Genomic DNA, 24,973 nt, shown 5'->3' on the forward strand with positions numbered 1-24,973 from the left:
TTGGTGTTGGGAGCATGCTATCCTGCTTAATTCCCATAAACCCTAAGTCATTCACTTCTATCTCTATGCCCTGCTAGACTTCTGACAAAGCTTTGTAAAACTTCCTTGACAGGGGAGCCATTACCTCTGGGTACAGCTCTAGCCATTGCCAAAGGGCTACTGGAGAGATTCCCTGTATGTGAGCTGCACCCTCTGTGCCACACTGGCCCTGCTCACGTCCTCTGATCCACACTGAGCAAATCTAATCCCCCTCACATGACAGCTGTTGGGATGGTTAAAGACAGCCCTTATTTCTCTCCTCTCTGCTAGGCTAAGCGGGGTTGTTGATTGTCTAGCTACAAATGGCACAACGAATCAAATGATATCTGGTCCGGAAAGTCCCTCAGAGGTCACCTTGACCATGGATGTCCTTTTGCTGCTAGGAAGCCTAGTGTGTATGGCTGGGAGCCTGATGTTTCAGGGAGGCAAATCTGGATTTGAAACCCAGACATCTGCCATGAGCTTGCTGTGCAGCCTCAGGTCTCAGCCTCCCGTCTCCTTATCCATGGGATAAAGAGCAATGTGAGCATAAGAGCCGATGGAGGGGTGGGGGTGAGCAGGATAATGCACGGGGAGCTCTTAGCAGAGTGCTTGGCACACAGCAGGCAGTCGATAAATATTAGCTATAATTATTGGAGGCCCAGTGGGGGTAGGGACTTACTCAGGATTGCAGAGCACCTCAGATGCAGAGCTGGGGTTAGACCAAGGACTTCTGTCTCCTGGTCCAGGGCTTTTCACTGCCCCACTCCTCTCTCTATCTGCCCCAGGAAAAGAAAAGCCCAGAGGGAGGCAGGATCAGTTAGAAGGAGTAGAAGAACCTGCCCTCCCAGAAGCCTGTTTATATAACAAGGAGCCCAGAGGGAAGTGGTCCTGGGCTTAGCCTGGTGATTGAATCACCTCTCTGATGACTTAGGCTTTTCCCCTTCCGACCTGTGTGGGAGCTCCCATCCCCTGTAGTCACAAATGCCTGATGTGGCATCAACCAGAGGAAGAGTACCCACCGTAAGGAAGGTAGTCTCCTATCCCACCTGATCTCTCATCCAGGAACACAGACTTCCCACCAGGCCATTCTTTCATCTTGTCCATCAAAGTGAGTCACATGACCTCCCGCTCTGGCAGAGAGGAAGGTGTGTTCACTGAGGGCCTGGGTCATCCCAGTGGGGCTGGGCACCTTGCTACTGGACCAAAGAGGAGGAGACTGACGGTGAACTGGGAGGGGGGGTCAGTCACTTTCCTCATCACTGAGACTAAGGACCTGAGAAGAAGCAACTAAAGAGAGGAGAGCATTTGTTTGGCTCACATTTTAAAGGGATCCAGTCCACTATGGTGGGGAAGACATGGAGCCAGAAGTGGCTCATAGCTGTGGCAGGAACTTTAAAAATCCACATCACACCAGCCGTCAAGAAGCAGAGAACTCCACGTGGAACTGGAGCTGGGCTCTAAAGCTCAAAGCTCAGCCTCCAGTGGCCTGACTTCTCAAGGAGGTCCCACTTCTCACAAATTCCACAGGCTCCTTAAAACAGTGCCACCATACAGGACCAAGGATCCACACACATGGGCTGTGTGGGGGAGAGGGTTTCACACCTGAGCCATGGCAGGTGGCAACGGACCTGCCATACTCACCTGTCTTCTCTCAGGAATGCTCTTTACCTGTGCTGGGGAGTCTCCCCAGTCGCACCCCTCCATTTAGACATTCTTTCTAACTGCAATTGAGCATGGTCTAATTAGAGAGCGTTTCCCACTGCCCCTGTTTTCTCCTTTCTCACATCCAAGCTTGTCCAAATGTGACAACGGTAAGAGGAATAGAAGCTTCTAAGGAATAAACTCCTACTGCGTGCCATCTGTCATTCTGGGCACGTGGGTGACACCTTTCAAATGGCCCCAGCAGCTTACACACACCTCCTGGTATTCCTATATTTTTGCATTCTCCTCCTACATTGTAGTGGGATTAGTCTGGCAGTCAAAAGAATATGGCAAAGGCTGCAGTGTGTCACCTCCAGAGCACCGAGGCTTCCCCCTTGATAGCACACAGTCTCATTTGTTCTAGGGGCAGCTTACGTGGCTTATGTGGGATGAGCCCCTTCAGGAGAGAGGGCCATTTACAAAGAACAGAAGCCTTTAGCCAACTTCTGGGTTTAAAACGAATCGTCCAGCCTCAGTTGAGTCTGTCTGTTTGTTTGTTTGTCTTGTGTGCACATGTATGTGGGCACATGTATGTGTGCACATGTATGTGGGCACACACTTGCCATGGCTCATATATACAGAGGTCAGAGGATGAGTTGCCAGAAAAAATTCTCTTCTTCCACCACGTGGGCCCCAGGGATGCTATTGACGTCATCAGGCATGGCGGCAAGTGTCTATCTGCTGAGCAACTTTACTGGCTTCCTTCCTCTCTCTCTCTCTCTCTCTCTCTCTCTCTCTCTCTCTCTCTCTCTCTCTCTCTCTCTCAGCTCTGGCTAGCTGTGTAAACCAGGATCACAGAGATACTCCTGTCTCTGCCTCCTAAGAGCTGTTCTCCAAGATGTGTGCTACCAAAACCTGCTCTCTCTATTTATTTTTGAGGAAGGCTCTGGCTCTGTAGCCTCCGACTTGTGGCAGTCTTTCTGCCTTTGCCTCCTCATGGCTGAGATCACAGAATGCACAGAAGTGCTTGCCCCTCACTGAGTCTTTGCTTGTCTACAGTGTCCGTGAGGGCCCTGAGCTGCAGCTTCCACTTAACTCACTAATCTTGATGTCTAAAACTGAATAAGAAAAAGTACTTGTTGCTTTAAACTGATAAGTTTTGGGGCCACTCGTTACTTGGTAACAGATATAAGCACTACACGGCTACACTTTAGTATTCCCTCTTCAATTGTTTTGAGGATTGGAGTTTATTATTCACAAGGTGGGGGAAAACAAGACACAGTTGTGTGTGGTGGCTTGACTCATCTAGTGACAGAGCTGGGAGATCCTCTCCAAAGCACAGAGGTCACATAGCTATGTTTTCTCCTATCCACTATGAAAGTGGAAGAAGAAATGGGGACATAAAAACAAAGCTAAGAAATGAAAAACAACAAAACCCCCAACTCTGTTTTGTGGTTTTCTCTCCTCTGCCTTTTCCACCCCACTTACTGTGTGTGGTGATTCTGAAGCATGCATGGGTAGTTAAAAATGGGTGCCTGGGCCCTTGAATGGCCTGGGACAAACCCCTCCACTTCCTTCCTTTAAAACCTTTTGGTTTTATTTTTATGTGTGTGTGTGTGTGTGTGTGTGTGTGTGTGTGTGTGTGTGTGTGTAAGTGCCCAAGGAGGCCACAAGAGGGCGTCAGATTCCCTGGAGCTTGACTTAAAGGCAGTTGTGAGCCACCCAGCCTATTTGTTGGGCACAGAACTTGGGTCCTCTGGAAGAGTAGCAAGCCGTCTTTTTCTTTTCTTTTCTTTCCTTTTCTTTTCTTTTCTTTTTCTTTTTTTTTTTTTTTTTTTTCTGTTCACCTTGCCTCTGTCAAGCATATTCTTCTTTTGTGTGGCCAAGAAAGAGGCATTAAATTGTGTAACATTTTCATTTTCTTTCCCATAGAGGAATGCTACAACTGCTACCATGAGGACAGCTGCAGACCAGTAGCTGAGGAAGACAGTAGCAAGTAACTGTTCTCTCTCTCTCTGTCTCTCTCTCTCTGTCTCTCTCTCTCTGTCTCTCTCTCTCTGTCTCATGGGTTTTGTTTGTTTGCTTGCTTGTATATTTGTTTGCTTGTATATTTGGAGACAGGGTCTCATCTAGGCTCAGGCTGGCCACAAAGTCTCCATAGCAGAGAGCATCTTGAACTTTGGCTCCTCCTGCATTTACCTTCTACTTGCAGGAATAAACAGGAGTGTGTAGCGGAGCTCGAGCCAGTGTCCTCCCCGGGCCTCAGTTCCTTTAACTATTCCATGAAAAGAACAACCCATCCCTACAGTCCTTTCTACAAACGTGCTGTGTTGTGGGCAGGGAAGGTTTGTTTTGAGGAAGGAGAGCCCCAATTTGAGACTCAAGAGCCCAGCCCAGCTTCCTCTGTGTTCAGGCTCAGGGGACAGCGAGCATGAGAGGACGAGGGCCCTGACCTACTTTTTCAGCCTCTGCCCCTCACCGTGCCCTTTTAGGTCATGCTGAGCCTTCAGAACAAGTGGAAATTTCCTCAGCCCATCAGGCGCTTTCTCCCGACCTTCCTCTTATCTCTGCAGCCTCTTCCGCCCAGCACCCTTCCCGGCTCTATCCTGTCCCTGCTCATCTTTCAAAACCCAGTCTGGCTGTCCCACTTCTGGAGTGCTGCTTCTGACGTGGCCTGAGGCCTTCTCCTGGTTACGACTCTAGCCTCTTGCCTGAGCTCTGGACCTTAGCATCTCTCTTTTTCCCATCCTGAAGCCCCACGATGCAGCCCCCCGCCCTTTCTAAAATATACATTTTGTTTTTCTCTGCTTAAAATAACCAGTCAATGGAATAATCCATCAATCAATGTTTCAAGGGCTCCTCCTTGCCCTCCAGGAAGGCATCCAAAGCCTTCTGACTGCCCTGCACCCATGGTGCCTTTGGGCGCTCTCTTGAGAGCAGACTGCGTTGGACTCGAGGCTCTGTCCCCAGATGCCTGCGGGATAGATTGGTTGGTTGGTTGGTTTGGTGGGTGATTTGAGTAGGTGAACGAGGCCATCACACAGTTCTGCTTGGCCCCAGAACTGTTATTTCCCACAGTAGACCCATTTTATAGCCAAACGGGAGGCAGAAGGGAAGGGCAGCTCTGAAGGGAGAAGAAAATCAATAAAAATGTAAATCTGGAGGTGAAAAGCTGTCCCAAGCTGGCTGTGGGGAGAGATAAGGCTGGGCCAGCTGAACCCTCGCTGACAGCGGGGGTGGGGGGGTGGGGGGTGGGGGGTGGTAGAGATTATAAGGCAAGGGAGCTGCAGCCAGGGCAGTGCACAGCCTTGTCTGTCCCCTCGGCCCCTCCCGCTCTCTGCTCCAGGTGCTTATTAAATCCTTTCAGACAGGAGAAGGGAAGGAAACTATAGATCATCAGGTGCTGAGCCTCTGAGTCCAGGGTGCTATCTTACCGGTCTCCACAATCGTGGGAGATGAGACAGGGCGAATCTACCTGCCTTACAGGTAAGGAGCCAGGAGCTGAGGGATATGGTCGGATGTTCAGGGACACACTGTGAATACACAGCAGACTCTATTTTGAACATAAGTCTGATGTCTCTGTAGCTCCAATATAGAAGACTTTAAAGACCTGAGATGTTGGCCTCTTAGGAAGATTGTACAGTGCTTTAGAGGGCTCCTTACCTCCAAATCACACACACACACACACACACACACACACACACACACACACACACACACACAACTGTGTATCTTTGTATGTGTGTGAGGAAATGAGTGGAGTTGAATTTAATTTATTTATTTTGGATTTTGAGACAAGGTTTCGCTATGTAGTCCAGGCTACCCTCAAACTCACCATCTTCCTGCTTCTGTCTCCCAAGTGATAGCATTACAGGTATGTACCTCACGCCTGGCTTGGCTTATAACTTTATTTAAATGGTGTTTTTGTCTTTAATGAAGCAACTTCCCCAACTTGCTTCCTGGAGGTAGAGGCTTATCTGGCATCAATGGGAGGAGAGGCCCTTGGTAGGTCGTACTGCTTCCTGGAGGCAGTGACTTTTAAACTGGACCTTGATAGAAGATGAAACTTAAAGAAGAGGTGTGGAGAGACAGGACAAGCCAGGCAGCTGGGTCTATCAGGGGAGATGTTCTGCATGTGCAGGTCATGAATGTGAGCCTGCAGTGTGCTGACCGTGGCTCCTGGAGCCAGGTCCCAAGGGGCATCTGGTGGTCCCGGAGCTTTCCAGCTTCTCCAGCAAAAGGAATGGAAGGCCAGACACTGAGATGCTATTTCTGGTGCCAGTCCCATCTGCTGCTGCTCTCACCAGCGGTGATGCAGGGTAGAGCCTGGTGCAGGGTAGAGACAGTGGCTGGTGGACACAGATGCTCATGGCTTTTCATTGACAGGAGACTAGGTGTGTGTTTATGTGTTTATTTGCTTTTCTGTGCATGAGTCTGTGGGTGTGCCTGTGTACACATGTGTGTGGATTTGCATGCACGCCTGTGTACCTGCATATGTGTATATGTGGTCATGTGAATGTGTGAGTACACATTTTTGTGTGTGCCTGTTATACATGGTGCCTGCATGTGTGCACGAATGTGTATGCATTTTTACTCTAAGTGTGAGCTGGTGTGTGCATGGGTGTGAGTATGTAAATATGTTTGCATGTATATACAAGATTCTGTGTTTGCAAGAGTGCAGGTGAGTGTATGGAATATGTGAGTGCATGTGTGTGCATGTAAACATGTGTGTGAGAATGTGTAGCTTCTGTGTATGTTCATGTTTGTGTTTTGTGAGTGTACGCATATGTGTGAGAATCTGTGTCTGACATATGTGAATATGTAAATGTGCATGTGAGCTTATGTGCACATGATTGTGTTAATTATTATGCATGCATATAAGTGGGTGCAAAGGCACTTGTATGAGTTTTTATGTGTCTGTGCATGCATATGCATGTGTGTTAGGAAGTATGTGCCTGCATGTATTAATATGTATGCATGTATTTGTGAGCATATACATGTCTGTATCATGTGTATGCATGCATGTGTGTTTATAATCACGTGTTTGTGTGTTTTGCATTTTCTCTCACAGTCTAGAGAAACCTTTCTTACCTAACTCTTGGTGTGTGGCTGCACATCTCTCTTGCAGGGATGCCTAAGCGTCTTCACCTGACTGGTGCAAAGCGTTCACTCACAGACAAAGGCTTGGATTCTAGCTCTCAGCTTCCCCCAGGCCAGGTCTCAGAGTGGAGCGAAGGCTTTGTCTTCTCCCTCAGTTCCCTGCGAATCCAGCTCTCACTGAGGTGGGTGCTTGGCAGCCATCTTGGCCTCTCCTCAGGCCCAAATGAGGCACTCCAGAAATGTTACCTGTTCTGAGTGGGAAGTCTGCAAAGGGAAGACACTTAAGTCACGTCTTCCCTCTGCAGCTTCCTTTGTGGCTCAGCAAGTGGCTTCTGGCTTCTAGAGCCTGGTCAAGGAGGAATTGGGAGTCCCCGTCATATACTGCTAAGCACAGGAAAGTCACTGTAGCCATCTCTAGTAAAGAATGGCTTCCGGAACCTCCCAGCCACAGCCCACCTCATTTGGCATTATGACGTCCAAGAGCCAAACACCAAGGTAATGGTTTCTGTTTGTGGCGTGTGGCCCTGGAAACAAAGCGAGTGGAGGAGGAAGTAGAGAAATAGGAATGTGTACGGAGCCAGAAGCAAGTCTGGAAAATTCCAATCATAAAGGTAGGTGTGTGTGGATGAATTACAGGTATGCAGGGCAATTATTTAATTTTTAAAAGTATGCCATTTTTCTAGATGGAGCGGGTGTTTCTCGTTCTAGGTGTTTTCTTTATTCAAATCTGTAAAGGCTGACTATGCCTAATACGAAATCCACTATCGGAAAGGAGCTAACACGCAAGCTTCCTGAGGGCTAATGTAACATGCACGGGATATTTCAGACCTGATGCCAGGTGTCAGGACCTCAGCACACACAGGAGCACTAAACACATTGCATGCAGTAACTTTCAGGCTGTGTGGATAAGGTGTGTATGAAACCCAGGTGAAATTCTATTTAGATTAGAGTCTCATCCCCGAGAGAAATCATGATTATGATACAAATACCTCAAAATATGAAAATATCTCAAGTCCAAAATACTCTGGTCTCAGAGTTTACATATTTAACCTGCACGCAATATTCTCTACTTATTTTTCATAAAGAGAACTGGTGAGATGTGTTAGCTTTGCTTTCCACAGATCTAGATCCAGCTCTGGCCCCACCATTGAGTGTGTGGGTGTGTGTGCATGTGCGTATACATATATAGTTATGTATAGTATTATCATAGTCCCAAGCAAGCCACTCAACCTTTCTGAGGCAGTTTCTCTTCTGTAAAACGTGAGTGACAACTGAGACAGGTGAGGACTCGGACAGCCCTGTGACTGCATTCCATTTTTGAAACCATTACTAGAGGAAATAAGCTAGTCAGAGGGAAAATTAGACTGGAATATAAAGGCAGGAGACAATGCAGGATGCCAGGGCAGATTAAGCCGGTGAGGCTGAAGTCTAAATAACTGGAAGCGATGTGGCTGACGCAAACCTCTAATGCAGTTTAGAAGGATAAATTTTTGTCGTGGAAGAGTCATTATGCAGAGACAAATTTAATATTCAGCTGTATGTATACAGCCAGGCTATTCCTGTACAACCTGGGAAGCAGGAAAATAGACAGAATGGAAACCCGCTAACAGACTTGTCTTGGTGAAAGTGACTTCAAAATTCTTGGCACTGATTAGTGTAGGCTCAGGCACTGGTTAAACACTCAACTCTGGGAAATTCGGCAACCAGGCTCATTTCTTTGTCCTCCTCCTCTTCTCCTTTTTCCTTCTCTCTATTCTTTGTTGAGACATTCACATGTAGTCCAGGTTAGACTCAAACTCACTATGGAGCTGAGTGAAAATACTCACATTGTACTGAACTTCTGATCTAGTCTCTAAATGCTAGGTCACAGATGCGTGCCACTATGCCTGACAGGAATGAGACTTCTATAGTCCCTTCTTCTGCACTGGGAACAAGTGCAGCTTGTTGCCAGCTAAGGCTAAGAGCTGGCACACAGGTAGGGAGGCTGCTGGTAGCTCCTCACCTCCCTTCTTAGCCACACAGGTGGGGCGTGTAGCATTAACAGGCCAGGCTGGGAGCAGATCAGGGCTTTCTCTTCTGCTGCCTGGAAGCAACTAGGTCAGATGAGCCTAGCCAGAAAGCAGGACAAGGCCTGACTTGGAAAAGAATTGGGGGTTCCAGGGATATGATCCAAGGATGCTGCACGATGCAGAGCTTGGCTTTGCTCTTCTCTGCCCTGAGACCTCACATCGGTCCAGAGACCTCAGAGAACCAGACGGCACCCCTGACTTGGCTATGACAGCATCAGGTATTAGTTACAAAGCCCTGGGGATATGGACTAGGTTTCTATTCCCAAAAGCTACAGTGACTTTGATGGTCCCTGGTCAAATGTGCGAGATCCTGACAATATACATTTAGTAGGAGCAGGTCCCCATATAAAGTGGTCTCTGAAGTTACAAGGTCTCTGAAAGAAAGGATAAACCTCCCTTTCCCGACTGTGGCTCCCTGATGACAAAAGCTGCGACATTCTGAATCAAAGAATCCCTTGCCCGCTCCAGCTAAGGTCCCCACCCACACACATCAATCAAATATAGTGTCCTCCCTCCTGCATTTGGAAATCTCCTTAATCTCATCTCTGAACTGTGCCTCCAGGGGGCGCCAAATAGACACTGCTTGAAGGCCGCTGGGGCTTGGGGAGGAGGCCTTGACTGCACAGATGTGCACAGCTGGAGCCTAAGAGCAGGAGTCCCCTCCTGAGAGCATGGAGAGGGTCTCCACAAGTGGCAGAGCCGGGCTGAGGCACTGTGTGGAGCACAGCATGATCTAGTCTGTCTAACTCCCTGTTCTAGAATCAGGGGAGAGAGATGCCTTATAGCTCCTCCCCACCACTGAAGCTAGGTTCCAGGTTGGCCATCTGGCTGGGGGAGGAATGGGGATGGCCCTCTTGCTTGAGAAATGGCCAACACAGTGAGTCCTTGGTGCCAAAGAGCAAGCAAGGCCAGAAGCATGTTCAAAGTCACTTCACAGTTTAGTAGAGGACCCTCAGGCACTGGACTGGGTGCTTCCGATACCCGTGGGTGCTGATTTGCCCATTGTTGGCAAACGCTCAGAGGATGCCACTCCTGGTCAGGGTGGGGCTGGGACGGTCAACCTCCTGGAATCCTTAGGCTTCTTCTCTTGTCCTGATGCTTATAGCTGTTGTAGTTCCGAGCTCTTTACAGTGGTCCTGGTGCTGGCCTCTCTGCTCTGTTGCCTCAAGATGGCCAAAACTAAGGTAAAGCACACCAGGGATCCAGTTTTGAAGAAGAACTGGAGGCCTATGAATCTGAGGGAAGAATGAGAAACCTTGAACTCAGGAGCCCACGCCTCTGGTACTTGTTAGCCTCAGCTTGGGGATGGTAGTAGAGTCAGTAGACAGGGTGCAACTGTGTACTGAGGCCTGGGGGGTGGAGAACTCTGCAGGGACCCTGGGGTGTGTGGGGGAGAGATTAAACATCCCTCTTACTTTGTCACTGACAGATGGATGACCCAGGCTAGCCCTACATATCCTAAAAGCAGGATCTCCCTTTCCCACCTAACTCCTGAAGACCCCTGTTTGGCTTTTCCTTTGCAGAAAAGCCTCCCTAGACGGTCCCAGACTGCAGGAACTGTGTCCTGTGGCTCAGAGACAGAGGAAGCCACTCCCTGGCTGGCTCTTGTCTTGTTTCAAGTCCTTCTACATCTACCTAGCCTATGTTATCCATTCCTGCCTTTGGGCTCCTCTGAGCTCTCCATTGTACAGATAGGAAGACTGAGCCCCAGGGGGAGGGTAAGGACTGTCTGCTGACTGATAGCTTAGAGGAGAGATATGGCTCTGTCATTTATAAGAGCCTGAGGTCTCTTTCTTTAACTGTCATTTTCCTCATAGGGGAGCTATCCAGCATGGACACGTATGTGGGAAATCCCAGCACTTAAAAGGCTGAGGTGGGAGGACTGTCGTGGGTTCAAGGTCACCCTGGCTGCTCTAGTGAGATCAAGAACAGTATGGGCATAAAATGAGGTCATGACTCAAAAAAAAAAAAAAAAGTATCTAGGGTTTAGTGGCACACGCCTGTAATCCCAGTGCTTGAGAGGCAGAGGCAGGAAGGTTGGGAATTCAAGGCCAGCTTCAGTTATACGGTGAATTCCAGACCAGCTAGATGAGAGCTTTCTAGAGGCAGTCTCTAACTTGCAGGATGGGTGTGCTCTGACGTGAACTTCCCACCCTGGTGCTTACCGGTTTCGGAGCAGGTCATGGTCGTAGTAGCGGCAGACGGCTCTCCGCCCACAGGTCAGGGCCCAGTGAACACAGGTGGTATCGATGGCACTGCCATGGATCACAGGGCTGGGCATCCAGGCTAGGGAAGGAGAGGCGCAGGGGATAGCAGAGAATCACCACTCCCCAGTCCCCACCCTAAGCACATGCAAGCCACCAAGGCACTGGGTCTCTTGGAGGGTGCCTGCATCATGGGTGGCCTCGGCAGGCACACCACCTCCAGACACAAGGCTAGGGCTTGTTACCCCACCCACTTGGGAGCCCTAAGATCCCACTCATGTCTGTGTATCTCAGGCACACGGAAGACATCTGGATGCCCATCACCACCACCACCACCACCGAGGTCCCTGGGCAAGCAGTTTACCCAGCACTCTCAGGAGCATGAACTGCATCCCCACTGCCAGGGTCTTATCTTCTTTCTTCACACCTCTGCCAGGAAAGACATGGTTGTATGAGGACGGACTGAGAGACTCAGCCCCAGTGCCAAGCAGCAGCAGGGTCTCAATAGGTGGGTTCCACCCTCTGTGCCAATCTCTCCCAGACTGCAGGTCAGGGGCGTGGGAAAGTCTCAGAGCCTACATCTGTCACTCCACAGCTGACAGAGCCCAGTTACCTGCATCCTAGGCCCACATACCAACTACTAGGGTCGCAGACGCTGCCTGCCCCACACCCTGTAATCCCACTGAATTCTCCAGGTTGTACACTTGGAGAGGCCCAACACCGGGACAGGCATGCACCAGGTCCAGTTTCCCTAGCACTGTAACACTGTGACCTGGGATATCCAGCAACGACTGGCTTCTCAACAGTGCCTATGACTGGCACTTAGGGGTTGCTCCCTGTAAGTCAGTCCTGTGCTCAGCTCACTTCACGCCTGGGAGGTGGGCATGTCGCCAGGCCTATTCTGCAGATAAGGGGACTGGCAAGTGTTGAGGACTCAAGTCACGACAGCCGCACGTTCAACTCCCTGCAGGCATCTGCTCCTTCCACATTCTCCCTCATGCCAGCCTGATTTATGGATTGCCATCTTCTAACTTCTAATATTCTTTCCTTCTTCCTTTCTCTTTTATTTTATTTTATTTTATTTCCTTTCCTTTTCTTCCTTCTTTTTTTTTCTTTTTTTCTTTCTTTTTTTTTTTTTTTTTTCTGACACAAGGTCTTTCTGTGTAGTTCCGGCTGTCTTGGGGACCTAGGACACTTTAGTGACCTCATTCCTTCACCTCTTCCCTTGAATGTCCCACCCTGGCTGTTGGTAGGGGCTCCTTGTACCCACCCACCCTGCCTGCTCTGCTGTCACCTCAGGATGAGCATGAAGGAAGGTGTGTGGGTGATGCTGGCCAGTCCTGCCCCCAGGCTGAACAGGACAATGAAGGGCAGCACCAGGTGGCTGCAAGCTGACTCACAGGAACCTGCAGGAACAGTGCCATTCCCTGCCACACAGCTGCAGTTGGTGTAGAAGACCTGGGGTGAGGAGAAGGAGAAGAGCCTTCAGGGGCCTCCAAGGGTAGTAGCCAGCCAAGGGCCTGGGTCTAAGGCCTGGGAGCTCCCAAGTTTCTACAGCCAGTAAGGCAGAGCTGGCTGGAGCCCCAGACTCTGACCATTGGTTGATCTGTGATCATTTGAGTCAAGTAAGGTGCCTGGAGACAGTCTGACTGTGCTCAGACTGAGGCACAGCTGTGAGGCAGACACTGTCTCTCAGCCAGTACTGGTGTGTTTGATGGTAGCCTGCAGAACTTCCAGCCAGGGATGGACTAATAGGTGGTCTTACCACCACTGTCCTTAGGTAGCTGTCCTGAGTGAGTCCAGCAAGCTGGGCTTTTCCCCCCTTTCCTATTGTTCAAAGTGTCTATGTGCTTGTTTATTTATTTGTGTGTGTGTGTGTGTGTGCGCGCAGCGCGCGCGTGTGCGTGTGTGAGTGTAGGTACCCACAGAGACCAGAAGAGTGTGTCAGATCTTCAGAGTGGAGTTACAGGTGGCTGCAAGCTGCCAGCCATGGATGCTGGGGACTGAGCTCAGATCCCCTGCTGGAGCTGTCCACTCTTTACACTTGTAAACGTTGAGCCATCTTTGCAGCACCAGGTCAGACCTGTACAGTTGGACCATAGTTACTGGAAGCCACAGCCAGCTGGGCAGGGATTGGTAAACTGCTGGCTAGGGTACCTGGAGACCCCTGGGCCTCTTGCTTCTTACTACAATAAAAAAAAATCTCTGACAATTCTCAGCATGAGAAGGGTTGAGAAACCCAAGGTAGCATCTTGAAAGGATTTAAGCTCAGTGGCTACTGGGATGAGCAAGCAGAAGTTCCCACTGTCAGGGTGCATGGGGAAAGACTTTTGAGGCGAAGTATTTAGGAGATAGAATTAATGAAAGAAGAAAGATAGGATGGCAGAGGGAGGGGCCACTGGGATGTCCACCTATTGCCATGCAGAGCTGCTAGGTATGGCCAGGCTGTACTGGCAGAACTCTAATCCCTCACAGCGCTTCACATATCTAACAAGTGGCCTTTAGGCTTCAGTTACATATGGAGCAGCCTGCTGAGCTGTAGACGCCCTGGAGTCAGGTCATGGAAAAACATGCCAAAGCAGAGGACTGGCAGGTAGCTCCAACACTGCTCCTTTGCTTGGAAGGACAGCTGGGGTGGACACCAAGGCTGGACACTGCTTTCTAGTTTCTTCCCCAAGCTTTCCTCATAGGCATCTATGTCCATGGTGGGAGGTCCTCACAGACGTCTCCAGTTTCCCCCACAGGAATGACTTTGCCTTATAACCCTCCCAGATGGGCTGTGTCCCTTTCCACGCTTGTTATGTACTGGTAGGGACCACTTCTGTCCATCTGTAGCCTGGAGTTCCTGTGGGTCATTTCCTCAAGCAAGCTAGCAGCTGGGAGCTCCAGCTCACCTCCCTAAGCCCTAGCTGGCAACGAAACTTGTTGACAGAACAGGGCTCTGCACTTGCCAAAGCAGAGGAACGAGGCAGAGACAGAGGGAAAGCAAGAGGTTCAGAGTGACAGGCAGCATGTGTGAGGAGGAGGAGGAGGGTGCGTGGGAGGTCAGCCTTACCTGGCTTTTGCCCAGAGCCTCCTGGACCACACGACCCGTGCAGCCTGCATGGCAGGGTGTGGTGTACTCCACATAGGCACTGGTATCACAAACAGGGTTAAAGTCATCTGATTGGCAGGAGCAGGGCTCTGAGCAGCCAGGAAACAGGCTTGGCCCTGGCTGGGCACTAGACAGAGAAGAGGCAAATGTGTTTGGCTGGGCTCTCTTCTCTCAGGCCCCTGGCTGAAGGCTGGCTCCTACTCTGAGAGGAGCGGCCAGTGATTTCAGCTGCAGCTGTTCCCTGAGGGAGAAACGCTCTTCCAGAAGCTCAAGGAACTTTCCTCATGGGGGAGTGAGGAGTCTGGGCTGTGGAGTGCCCTTTCAACCCTAGATTCTACAAGTCTGGGAGCTTCTGCAAATATTCCTGTATTTGGATGGAACACAATTGAAATCCCTTCCAGAAGTGAGTGTCAGATGAAGGGGCCATTCTCTCTTTGAGCTGAATTGCTACTTTGTCTCAGCCAAGTACAGCTGTGGTGGGCCCTGGCATGAGATGGAGCAGCTGTGGGGCCTCTAACCTATGCCTTCCTCCCTGCAGGACAGTAATTTCTCTGTAATCTGGGCTGGGGTTCCCTTCTCACTGTCGCTTTCCTGAAGTCTCACGACCTCTGTGGTCATTCTCCTGCCCTGCTCACAGTGTCAAGTGCCCCCACCAGAGGACCTGCCCCAGGATCCCAGGCATGCTCGTGCCCTAGCTGGAGAACTGAGGTTGGATAGGAGCTGGAGCTAGAAGAGAGGCTGAGTCTAAAGGGGTGAGCACCCTGGGTTGGGGGCTAGAGGACAGCTTTGGGACATAGGCTGAAGCCTGGCTTTCATGCCAGGAGGAAACACAACACCCTTGCCAGGTGACACCGTATCTTCAGTAAAGTGGGTCTATCAACAGAAGCGATTATAGAGATCTCATGGAGACTCAGTGGAACACAAGAGGGGAAACTCCATTGGCCTCAGAAAGCCTCAGTGAACTAGAACTTGGAACGCATCAATTATAAGATCTTTGGTGAGAATATGGGTGAGATTGGATGTCAAGACTGAGGGAGGAGGGGAGAAAGAAGACACAGGCAAGCAGGGTGGCCTGAGACCAGTTGAGTGAACTGGGGAAAGTCCCTATTCCTGTACAACTAGTGTCATGGACACCTGCTCAGAGCCAGGGTCTCTTACACACCCAGCAGGCCCAAGGCTCCCTCGCCCCACTCCACCCCTGTGTGCTTCATAAAGTCTCCATGCAGTCTTTCTAATGGGTTCTATCATTGCCCCTTTGCTTAAAATCCCCACTGACTTGACATGAAACATAATTGCTTAGGCTTGGGGCTTCCTGAGGGCCCATAGGGTGTGGCCCATACACAGAAGGCCCTACTCCAGACAGCCTGGCTCTTAGAGAAAAGAAGGAATGGAGTCAAGTGATGAGGGTGGGGCCCAAGTGTCTTGGCCTTGAGCTGAGTCCTCCGAAGTCACATGAGAGGGACCAGGTGAGGAAACCTGGCCCTTGAGTGGGGGAGGCTGTGCCAAGGGGGTTAATTCTAGCTGGGTACTGGGCCAAACAAAGCTTAGTACATCTTCCAGTTAAAATGAGGTCACTGTAGGAAGAGGCAAGGTGTCTTAACCTCGTCTGCCTTCTTTAGGAGGACTGCCCAGTTCCTTGTTTACCTGCTTTCTGAAACCAAGGCATGGAGCTTGTCCCTTCTTGGGCAGACCTAATTTCATCTGGGAACAAAAGTCTCTCTCAGGCTATGCTGGGTCCTGCCTCCTATGCATGGCGTCCATCCCACTTCTGCGGACCCGCAGGTCTCAGCCTCCCTGGAAATACCATCGCGCAACTGGCTGCACCCTGGCTCAACCTCTGGCTCTTCCTAGGCCTCCTGGTCTTGGTGTTTCATCCATGCCTCTTCTGTGGCATTAGGTGCCTACCAGTGACCACTGCTTGCTTGTACCTGAGCCCAGAAAAGGGTTAGCATAGGGCTTTGTAGGCACTGGGGGGAGGGGGGGTACACTGTGTGTATGTGTGTGGGAGGGCAGGTAGGAGAGGCAGGTGGCTCACTGACCTATCCTCACCACGCACCTTCCCATGCGCATGCCCACTCACCCCAGGTCTTGTGTGATGCCTGCAATGTGATGGGTAGAGCAGCCAATGAAGAAGAGCGGCACGCTGAAGAGCAGACACAACAGCGAGCCAAGGAGGCAGAGGGCACTGCACTGCACGGGGCTCAGGTGGAGGCGCTTGACTAAGACACCTCCCATCATGATGCCCACGATGACCAGAGGGATAGTGAGGCAGCCGAGGAGCATGTTGGCAAAGGAGGCTGTGATGGAAAACTGGCGTTCCAGGAACTTAGGCAGGAAGGTGGCCATGCCCGCTACCATGGATGAGGTGCACACCTGGGACAGGACTACCAGCAAGAAGATGGGGTGGCGCAGATTCCGCAGCAGCACCCTAGGGAAGACTGTCGGGACAAGTGGGAAGGAGGTCAGCGTGGGCAGCCAGCCACAGTATCCACATCTGTCCAGTCCACGCCTTCTGTTCCGTTCTCTCTCTTCCATTCCGTTTAAGTCTAGCGTGTCCATGCTATCGCATTACGTTGGACTCTTTTCCTGTCCTGCTCTAGTTTTGAAATTCTCCTTATGCCTTTCAGTTCAGAGTTATGTGGGAGTTTATTAAATGTGTTTATTTCTGTTCGGGTCTGTTTGAGTCAAGTCTACTTCCCTCCATCTCATTTGGGTCTATTTCATTCACTCCGTCTCATTTCAGTCCCCCCCCCCCATTTCTATTAGATTGTTCTCCCTCCCTCCACTCCCACCGGGTCCTTTCCATCTTGTCTTGCTCTTTCGAACCAGCCTGGGCTTGGGTCTTTTCTTCTTTGTCCTTAACTCAGATGCCCACTCCTGCCCTGATGCCTCTCGGCTAGAGTGTGTCTCCTGAGAGCACTGTACAAACCAATTGTACATTTTATTCATTTAGCCGTTTTATCGCCACCTCACCCCCATTTTATTTCAGAGTAGTAATTTTTACAGTATCAGTTCCTTTATCTCTAGAGCCCAGGGCACACTGGTCATTTTGTCAAAACGTTGTAAATACTGTTTAATGGATGAGGACTGGATCAAATGTCCAAACGCCGGGGGCAGAGGAATCTCAGGTCTCCAGAGAAAATGAACCCTGGGCAGCCGTGGGCCAGGAGGCTCCCTGGATGTAGGACAGAGCTAGGACCTAGAGAACAAGGGGACTTGGAGAGGAATTCCTAGTGGGGTGTGGGCAGGAGAGCAGGCTGAAGACAGGCAGTAGTCATGACTGTTCTGGCGTTGGGGACCTCCCTAGGATCTGGGTAGATCTGGAGTCCTACCTCAGTGCCTTGTTCAGGCTGCCCTTCCTAAAAGTGCTAAACCTTTGAGCTCAGAAGAGTTGGTAAATCCCTCCCTTCCTTCCTGGGTTCCGTGTTCGGGTGAGTAGGGTGTACAGGGATGCCTGAGGACAGTTTCTGCTCTGATGGATGGGGTTCTCCGCGGTTAGACAGACAGACAGACAGACAGACAGACAGGCAGGCAGGCAGGCAGGCAGGCAGGCAGGCAGGCAGTATGGGAAAGAAGCAAGAGAAACCTGAATGTGCTAGTGAGGAGAGACAGCCATGGAGGCCAGGCTAGAGAAAGAGCCTTTGATTCCTGCCAGACCAAAGCCTGCATCCCCGTGTTATAGGAGACACATTTTATCTCTCCTCAGAGCATAGTCAGACTTAGCTCCATCACTATCCTCAAGGTCTGGCCTTGTTTCCTTCAGAGCCAGAAAATAAAGTCAGCCCAGGAGGGGTGAGTAGGGACCACAGTCACAGAACGCCTCCTTCTAGTCCCTAGTCCTTTGCCTCCAGACCAGCTATTCAGCTAGCATTTTGGATGAGTTAGGTGGCCCTAGACCTCACTCTAGGTAGCTGCTGCCGCCCTTTCCCTCTGTCACTCCTTGTTTCTCTCCTTCCTCCCAATCTCCCTTCCTTCTTTTTTCTCCCCCACCCCTCCACACTTGCTCAGGGTATCTGAAGCTCCACACGAGCTGGTCTTTTATATTACTTGGTCTTCACTGCAAAGAGGGACCCGGGGGTGGGGGTGGGCATGGACACACTCAGGTTTGTCCAGAGAGGCCAGGGCAAAGCCAGGCTCTCTTTACTTCCAGCACAGAACCGCTCTCCCTCTGCCCCTCCCATTCGGATGCTGTCCTTCCTGGCGGCCTGGCCCCAGAGGGCTCCTCTCTCCACAATGCTCATTCTGCTGTCCTCATCACTGCAGTGGACTGTGAGCCCATCCCCCACTTCTCAGCAGCCACAGCCTTCTCCACAAGGGATGGAAAATTCCTGGAGGGCAGGGCCATGCCTTTCTTTCCCTTAACTACCTGAAGGGGAATTCCAGGGCCTGTCTCTGCTCAGGTTCAGCCTCCGCTTAGCACAGGGCTTCCCTCACTCAGCACAAGGTCTCCCCATCAGACAACGGACCTTCTTCAACTCAGGGACTGCCTTCCTCAACAGCCTTGCCAAGCTTAGAGGCCCAGGCACTGGACAAGGGTGCCCTCAAACTACTGCTGCTTCCTCCCACAAATCACAGACTTCTCTTAACTCCCGGACCATGTCGCTCCCGTCAAATGAGGACCTCCTCTATCATGTTGGTCTGGGTCTGATCTCTTTCATCAGATAGCTTCCCCCTCCATTTGCAGACTGGGAGAGAATGTGACTCCCCCACCAGGTAAGAACTTCCACTGCTAGGGATTGTCTTCCCCAAGAGTTTCTTCTCCTTCAGGCCACCCCCCCCCCGTACCCTCACCCCCATGATTACAGGTGCTGAAAGCCAAGTCCTTGTAGAGCTTTGCTGCCCAGAGGCCAAGTTGGTTAACCAGCCACAAGGCCTACAGAAGCTGGACGGTGCAGAGACGAGCTGGCCCAGACTACCAGCTCTAGGATTGAGTTTGCACAGCCAGCCCCAGCTGCACCCTGAGTAGGAGGTAGAGTGGGGGTTAATATCTTGGTCCATGCTACAGTGTGCTGAGTCCTTCCAGTAATCGGGGACGACCTGAGGTCAGCAACGCAGGCCACTGCCTCTAGGCCCAGCCCCATGGAATTTAGACAGTCCCTTTTCCTGGGAATGCTGGGAAATTGGGGGGGGGCTAGATTATAGTTACCCCAACATCGAATCTTAGAAAACTGGCAAAAAAAAATTGGAACCAATTCCTTCCTGCTACACATGTCTTTGGTGAAGCGTAAAGGATCTTTTGGATAATGCCTTTGTAAATGGTATTAAACAGCAGCTCCGCTTACTGTTCAAAGGTGAATAAGAATAAAAAGGTGTGATCATAGGAAAAAACCTATACCTTACATAAGTGGTTTTTTAAAATTGTAGACAGGTGCTATCTGTGTGTGCCTCATCCTATTCGACATGTCAATCCTTGAGAAAGGTGAAACAAATATTACCAACCCAGTCTGTATATGAGGAAACTCAGGTCAGAGACAGAAAACAACCTCCAAAGACCGTACAATGATCAGTGTCTGGCAGGCTTTCTGTCAGGGCCGTTTGACTAGCCTGGACCCAGCAAGTACTCAATCAATGTCTACAGGATCGAGTTCTTTAGAAAACGCTGCCTAGTCCCTCTGTGGCCTCCGGTAACTGCCTGATTGATTTCTTTGTGTCAGGATCAGGTTAGCATGAAGTTTCTGTCAGTGAGTCTATTTCTTACTGTACTGAGAAATTATCCAGGGAAACCAAGGCCCACAGAGAAGCCAGGAACAAGAACCAAAAAGGCCCCCAGCTTTCTACCCATGCCACAGCCTGGAGATTTAGTGAGACTTTACTCAGGGCTTCCTGCTTGCAGGCTTAGAGGAAATTGGGACACAAGCTTTGTCCTTCAGGAGTTCTCTGCTTATGGTGGAGGATGGGTAAAGACAGGCAGAGCTGAGACAGAAGCTGAGACAGAAGCTCCAAGGGTGCTGAGAGCCAAGAGGATGGAGGGATCCTGGTGGGATCCAGGCACAGAAGGACAGAAGGGCTCTTGGACATGACCTAATGGGACAAGAAAGATGGCAATGAACCCTGAGGAGAGGGGTCTATGACCAGCCTTACCAGGAATGTCTAAGCTCACAAGAGGCCTGTAGAAGCAGACTAAGCATTCTGGATAACCTCAAAGGCACCTTTGGTTTCCCCACTCCATTTTCATCTGGGCTCACTTACCTTTGATAAACTGGACCAAAGTCAAGTCTGGGGCAATCTGGGCCAATCCTGCCTGTTTCTTTAAAGGCTCGTGCTGGGAGGAGAGGTCCTCACCCTGGAAGACATAAAGCCAGGCCCAGTCAGCTGGATGCAAGAGATGCTATGCTGTTCAGACATGGCCATGGGATAGACAGGAGTTCTGGAATGAGCTCTGGCGCCCCCATCAGGAGCAGAGACTACTGATATCCCACTGGTTCTTGGCCCTCTAGGTACTCAAGAGGATTTAAAGACTGAATGAAGCTCTAGTGGTTGAACTGTAACATGGTGCCATTCACGTGCTCTGACCTCAGGCCGCATAATTAAACAGGATGTAGGTGACAATTATTATTATAGACACAGCTATCAGCAGTCTTATTCCAATGCATATCAGCACTATGCTCACAAACCGTTAGATGACCAATTTATTCATGATCACATCCTCGTAGTATGATTGTCATTGCCTTTGTCCTAGCCACAGGATACCTCTGTTATTATCACTGTTACTTGCGTCTTCAGTATCATTGCTAACGCTGTGATTGTAATATCATCACTCTTATCTTTAACATAATCATCTTTATTAATGTCCCAACCTCATCTGTGTCACCAAATGACTAACGGTCACCCAAAGGGACATCAACTCACAGTCCTTCACCACCAATGCAGTCACCAACAATACTTCCGTTGCTGACATCATTATCAGTATCACTGACACTATGTGATGACTCATCTTGGTTATCGACTTGACACACCTGGGGATTTCAGCTGAAGAAATGCCTCCATCTCATTGGCCTATGGGCATGTCTGTGGGTATTTTCTTGATTGCCAATTGATGTAGGAGGGCCCAGCCCACTGTGGGTGGGACTATGCCTAGGCATGTGAGCCTGCGCTGCATAAGAAAGTAGTTGAACATGAGGCTGGAGGCAAGCCCCACAAGCAGCATTCCTCCATGACATCACTTCAGGAAGTTTTCCTGTTGGAACTGAGCTCTTTGAGTTTTCTACCCTGACTTCCCTTAAGGATGGACTGTGAGCCAACCCTTACCTCTCCAAGTAGCTTTTGTTTGAGGTGTTTATCACAGCAACAGGAAAGTAAATTGGAGCAGATCACCAAAGTTATCGATCCACCACCACTCTCATGCATCATCAATATCACCATCACCTTTAGCAACATCTTAGCCACTTTTATTACCTAAGATGCTAAGTGCCTGGGGGTCTGATGTCATTGCATTTTTCTATGCAGCCTGAGGTCAGAGTCAGCAGCTGGCAACTTCAGGGGAAAAGCCTTTGGACCATTGTAAGGATTAGCCAGTTCTCAGGAACCATGTGGACAGAGAGAGTAGGAGTGTCAGTGGTTGCTATAGATACCTCTTTCTCAACTTGTTTATCTTTTCTTCCTTTTGAGACAGGGTCTTACCTCTTATTACCACGCTGACCTTCCAAGTGCTAAGATCACAGGCCTGAGCCACTGTGCCCAGCTTCCCATCTCAGTTTCCCCATTTCAGAACCCCACATGGCACTTCTAACACAGAATCCTTGTCCCAGCTCCCCGTGTCTTGCTCCCTGCACTGGCTGCCAAAGCCTGACCTGTCTCGGCAGGCAATTCATTCAGATATTAATCCAGGCATGCCATCTCCCTTGGGCTTTGCCTTTCCAACTCCCTACATTTTAGCTGGGCACAGCTTTGGGTTTCCTGGCCTGAAGTGGGGTGGTGACAGGGCAGAAAGCATTAATGGGGAAAAAACAGACAAGAGACTGTGGCAGGGAATGAGTCTGAGGCAGGCAGTAAGCAGCCTTTAGCTTCTGTCAGTAGCAGAGAGCCATGTACCTCAGAGACCTGACACAAAGATGCAGGCTTCTCAAACTTCTGGCCATACCAGGATGCCTCTGTCTCAGGCATGCCAAGGGGAACCACATGGGCCCTAGTGACCAGGGTTGGCCTTGTAGGTAGAGCCGGGCCCTCTGATACATGATCACAATGTATAGCAGGAATCTTTTTACCTTGGTGGGGGAGCCTTAAGAAAGAATAAGGTGGACTTTTGGAATCACTTGGGAGATTGGAAATTCAGAATAGGAATTAAATAGATTTGTCTAGAAATGAAATAAAATACTGTTTTACAAACACATGGGTCTGAGTCAACCTTTTTCTGGTCTGTCTTGTTCACTGCTGTCCAGGGTTCTGCATAAGCAGGCATTGTGTTTATCTCAGTCTCTGAGCTGCAGTGCTCATTACAGGAGCATGAAGCAAAATCATATCTGATAAATCTGCACTGAAGGAAGAACTGGAGATGGCTCTGAGCAGCTACTGCAGCCGACACCAAGCTCTTGGAAGACAAACAAGAAGAGCAGGAGGAGATGCTGTCATTGTAGGAGGCAGTCCTCAGACCAGGATGCTTCAGAGTCGGGCAGTAAAATGACGGAGTTCCCCAGGGGCTAGGAGAACTGAGTGAGATGCCAGAAGATGAGGGGCCTGGGATGTGTGGGCTCAGGGCCGCACATGTGTGAGTGTGTGCTATCCTCCTCAGGACCAGCAAAGGGCAGTGGGTGGGGAGTGCTGTGCTTCTTCACACGTGAGCAACTATGCTGAGGGTGTGCACCACACTGTGTGGTACAACACGTGGTACAACTGAGACCCCAGGATTTGTGTTGTTTGCATTCGAAGCTATCCAGAGTTAGGGTGGCCTTTGGGCTATAAGTTCGACATGCCTGCCAGAGCCACATTATCTAATGCAGCAGCCACCAGTCACATGTCGTGACTAAACACTTAAAGTATGGCTAGTCCAACTAAAATATGTCACAAGTATAATAATAAACATTGATAGTATTATATTCCCAAATTGGATTTTGTTTCTTTTTCTTTTTATGAGACAGGTCTCACGTGGTCCAGGCTGACTGAAGATGACCTCCTACTCCTTTTTAAAATTTCTGAAACAGAATCTCACTGTGTAGCTCAGGCTGGCCTAGAGTTTATCATGCCTTAAACCCATGGTTATCCTCCTGCCTCAGCTGCCAGAGTGCTGGGATTACAGACATGAGTTATCACACACACCTGACTCCAAACTCTTAATCCTCCTGCCTCTCAAGTGCTGGGAATTAAAACCTGTGACATTTTGCCCCATCTAAATTTATCATTAAAATAAATTTAATTGACTTTTGAGTGTAGCTACTAGAGATTTAGCCTCACACACACGACTTGGCTGATACCTCTTTTTAGATATGCTGTCATAGACCAAGGCACTTTTTCTTTCTTAGCCCTGGCCACAGTGGCCAGGGTAAGGGCCTGGACAGTTGAGGCAAAGAGGAGAGGAGTAGAAGAAGGTAGGAGAAGCTGGAAGTTACAGACGGACAGACTGACAACTTCCTCACATTTTCCTCCAGGGAGGGGCAGTCTCGCCCTTGAGAGCAAGCGGACTCTGGTGAACTTCATGTCCTGGCCACAGTGTGACCTGCCCCTTGCATGTACTTCGCTGTCACGTTTAGTGTACTTTCACATCTGCCCTGGCGTTTCAGTTCAGGTGCGGTCTCACTGCACTTGTTTGTCGGGGACAACACCAAGTGGAGAATGCCTCCATGATAGACCAGACTATCACTCTCTGGTTCCTTGGTACCCTGGCATGTTGTGAAAGAGGACACAGGGTTTGGGGACAGGAGAGGAGAGATAGTGGGGGGAGAGGGTGTCTGTTTGGAGAGGAGTGTGGCTGGGAAGGAGAGGATGGAGCAGGGCACAGCATCAGGGACATACTGTGGGCGCTACTGCAATCTGACTGCAGCCAGTACTCCCTGGGGAAGCAACTGGGGACGATTGACAGACTGTGACCAGGCCTTGGTGGTCTATGGTCAGATGAAGGGATGGAGACTTTATTCTGTGTGTCAAGAGTCCTCTCTGTCCTAGGTTCCTATGCCCCAATTTGTTTCTACCTTTTGATCCTCATCTGTTTTGAGGACCGCTGACTAATAGTGGGTTCTTCAGGCAGGAAGCACAGTGCTGCTCAAAGCAGGGCTTGGGTGGCCCATCTGGTCTGTGGTTTGACCAGGTCAGCAAGCCTGATAGAACTTCCTCTCTCAGGGGGCTTGGTGCTGACATCTGCAAGCCCACAGGACATGCATGCTGTGAACACGACCTTGCTGTGGGCCTCTAGCCATCCTGAAGCTATCTTTGGGCACAGTTGAGGTCCTAGACAGCTTCACCCTGGAGCTGGGTCCCAGTCTATGAAGCCAGAGCTAGGCTGCCAGCGTGTAAGGGACTCCTTGCCAGCTCTCAGTTCCTCCCCTGTGTCATCACAGAGTAGTCACAGACACCAGATCTCTGAGAGATGGTGGCCATCTAAGGAGGCAGGGCAGAGGGCTGGAGCAGAGAGCCAGGGCATCTTGGCCTGCGGCGTCTTCTGGTGAGGGGTCCTGCAGCAGACCATCAGAAGTGCTGAGGCAGACGAGCTGCCTCATTTGTCCTTCCCTAGATCTCTGACTGATTAGTTGAGAGAGTGCCTGGGGAGTGGGTTTTCCTGGAACTGAGCCTCAGTGGCATTTATAAACCATGTGACGATGCTATTCAATCCCTGTAACTCAAATCCCTCAGCGACAAAGAGAACATAGGAATTGTATCTGCCACACAGGCAGTAGGGGTTAAATGAGATAATACAC

General features: G+C 50.1%; 1 protein-coding gene and 1 non-coding gene across 5 annotated transcripts in view; both read right to left on the minus strand.

Annotated features, from left to right (window-relative positions):
• Positions 1-3,510: 3,510 nt before the first annotated feature.
• On the minus strand, positions 3,511-3,647 carry LOC115031622. The gene has a single exon (XR_003837295.1). It is a non-coding gene; the product is annotated as a small nucleolar RNA SNORA41 (small nucleolar RNA).
• Positions 3,648-8,266: 4,619 nt separating this feature from the next.
• Positions 8,267-24,973, minus strand: part of Slco2b1 (solute carrier organic anion transporter family member 2B1) — a 48,336-nt gene continuing 31,629 nt past the window's right edge. For all 4 annotated transcript variants that reach the window (XM_029479789.1, XM_021167884.1, XM_021167885.2 and 1 more), the window contains exons 8-14: positions 20,319-20,412; positions 16,210-16,567; positions 14,091-14,256; positions 12,330-12,493; positions 11,400-11,464; positions 10,997-11,117; positions 8,267-10,066 (exon numbers count right to left, since the gene is read on the minus strand). In XM_029479789.1, the coding sequence (XP_029335649.1) occupies positions 9,931-10,066; positions 10,997-11,117; positions 11,400-11,464; positions 12,330-12,493; positions 14,091-14,256; positions 16,210-16,567; positions 20,319-20,412 (1,104 nt within the window). In that variant the 3' untranslated portion in view covers positions 8,267-9,930. The remainder of the gene's footprint in view (positions 10,067-10,996; positions 11,118-11,399; positions 11,465-12,329; positions 12,494-14,090; positions 14,257-16,209; positions 16,568-20,318; positions 20,413-24,973) is intronic.

This window comes from Mus caroli, chromosome 7, assembly GCF_900094665.2.
Source record: "Mus caroli chromosome 7, CAROLI_EIJ_v1.1, whole genome shotgun sequence".
Lineage (NCBI taxonomy): Eukaryota > Metazoa > Chordata > Mammalia > Rodentia > Muridae > Mus > Mus caroli.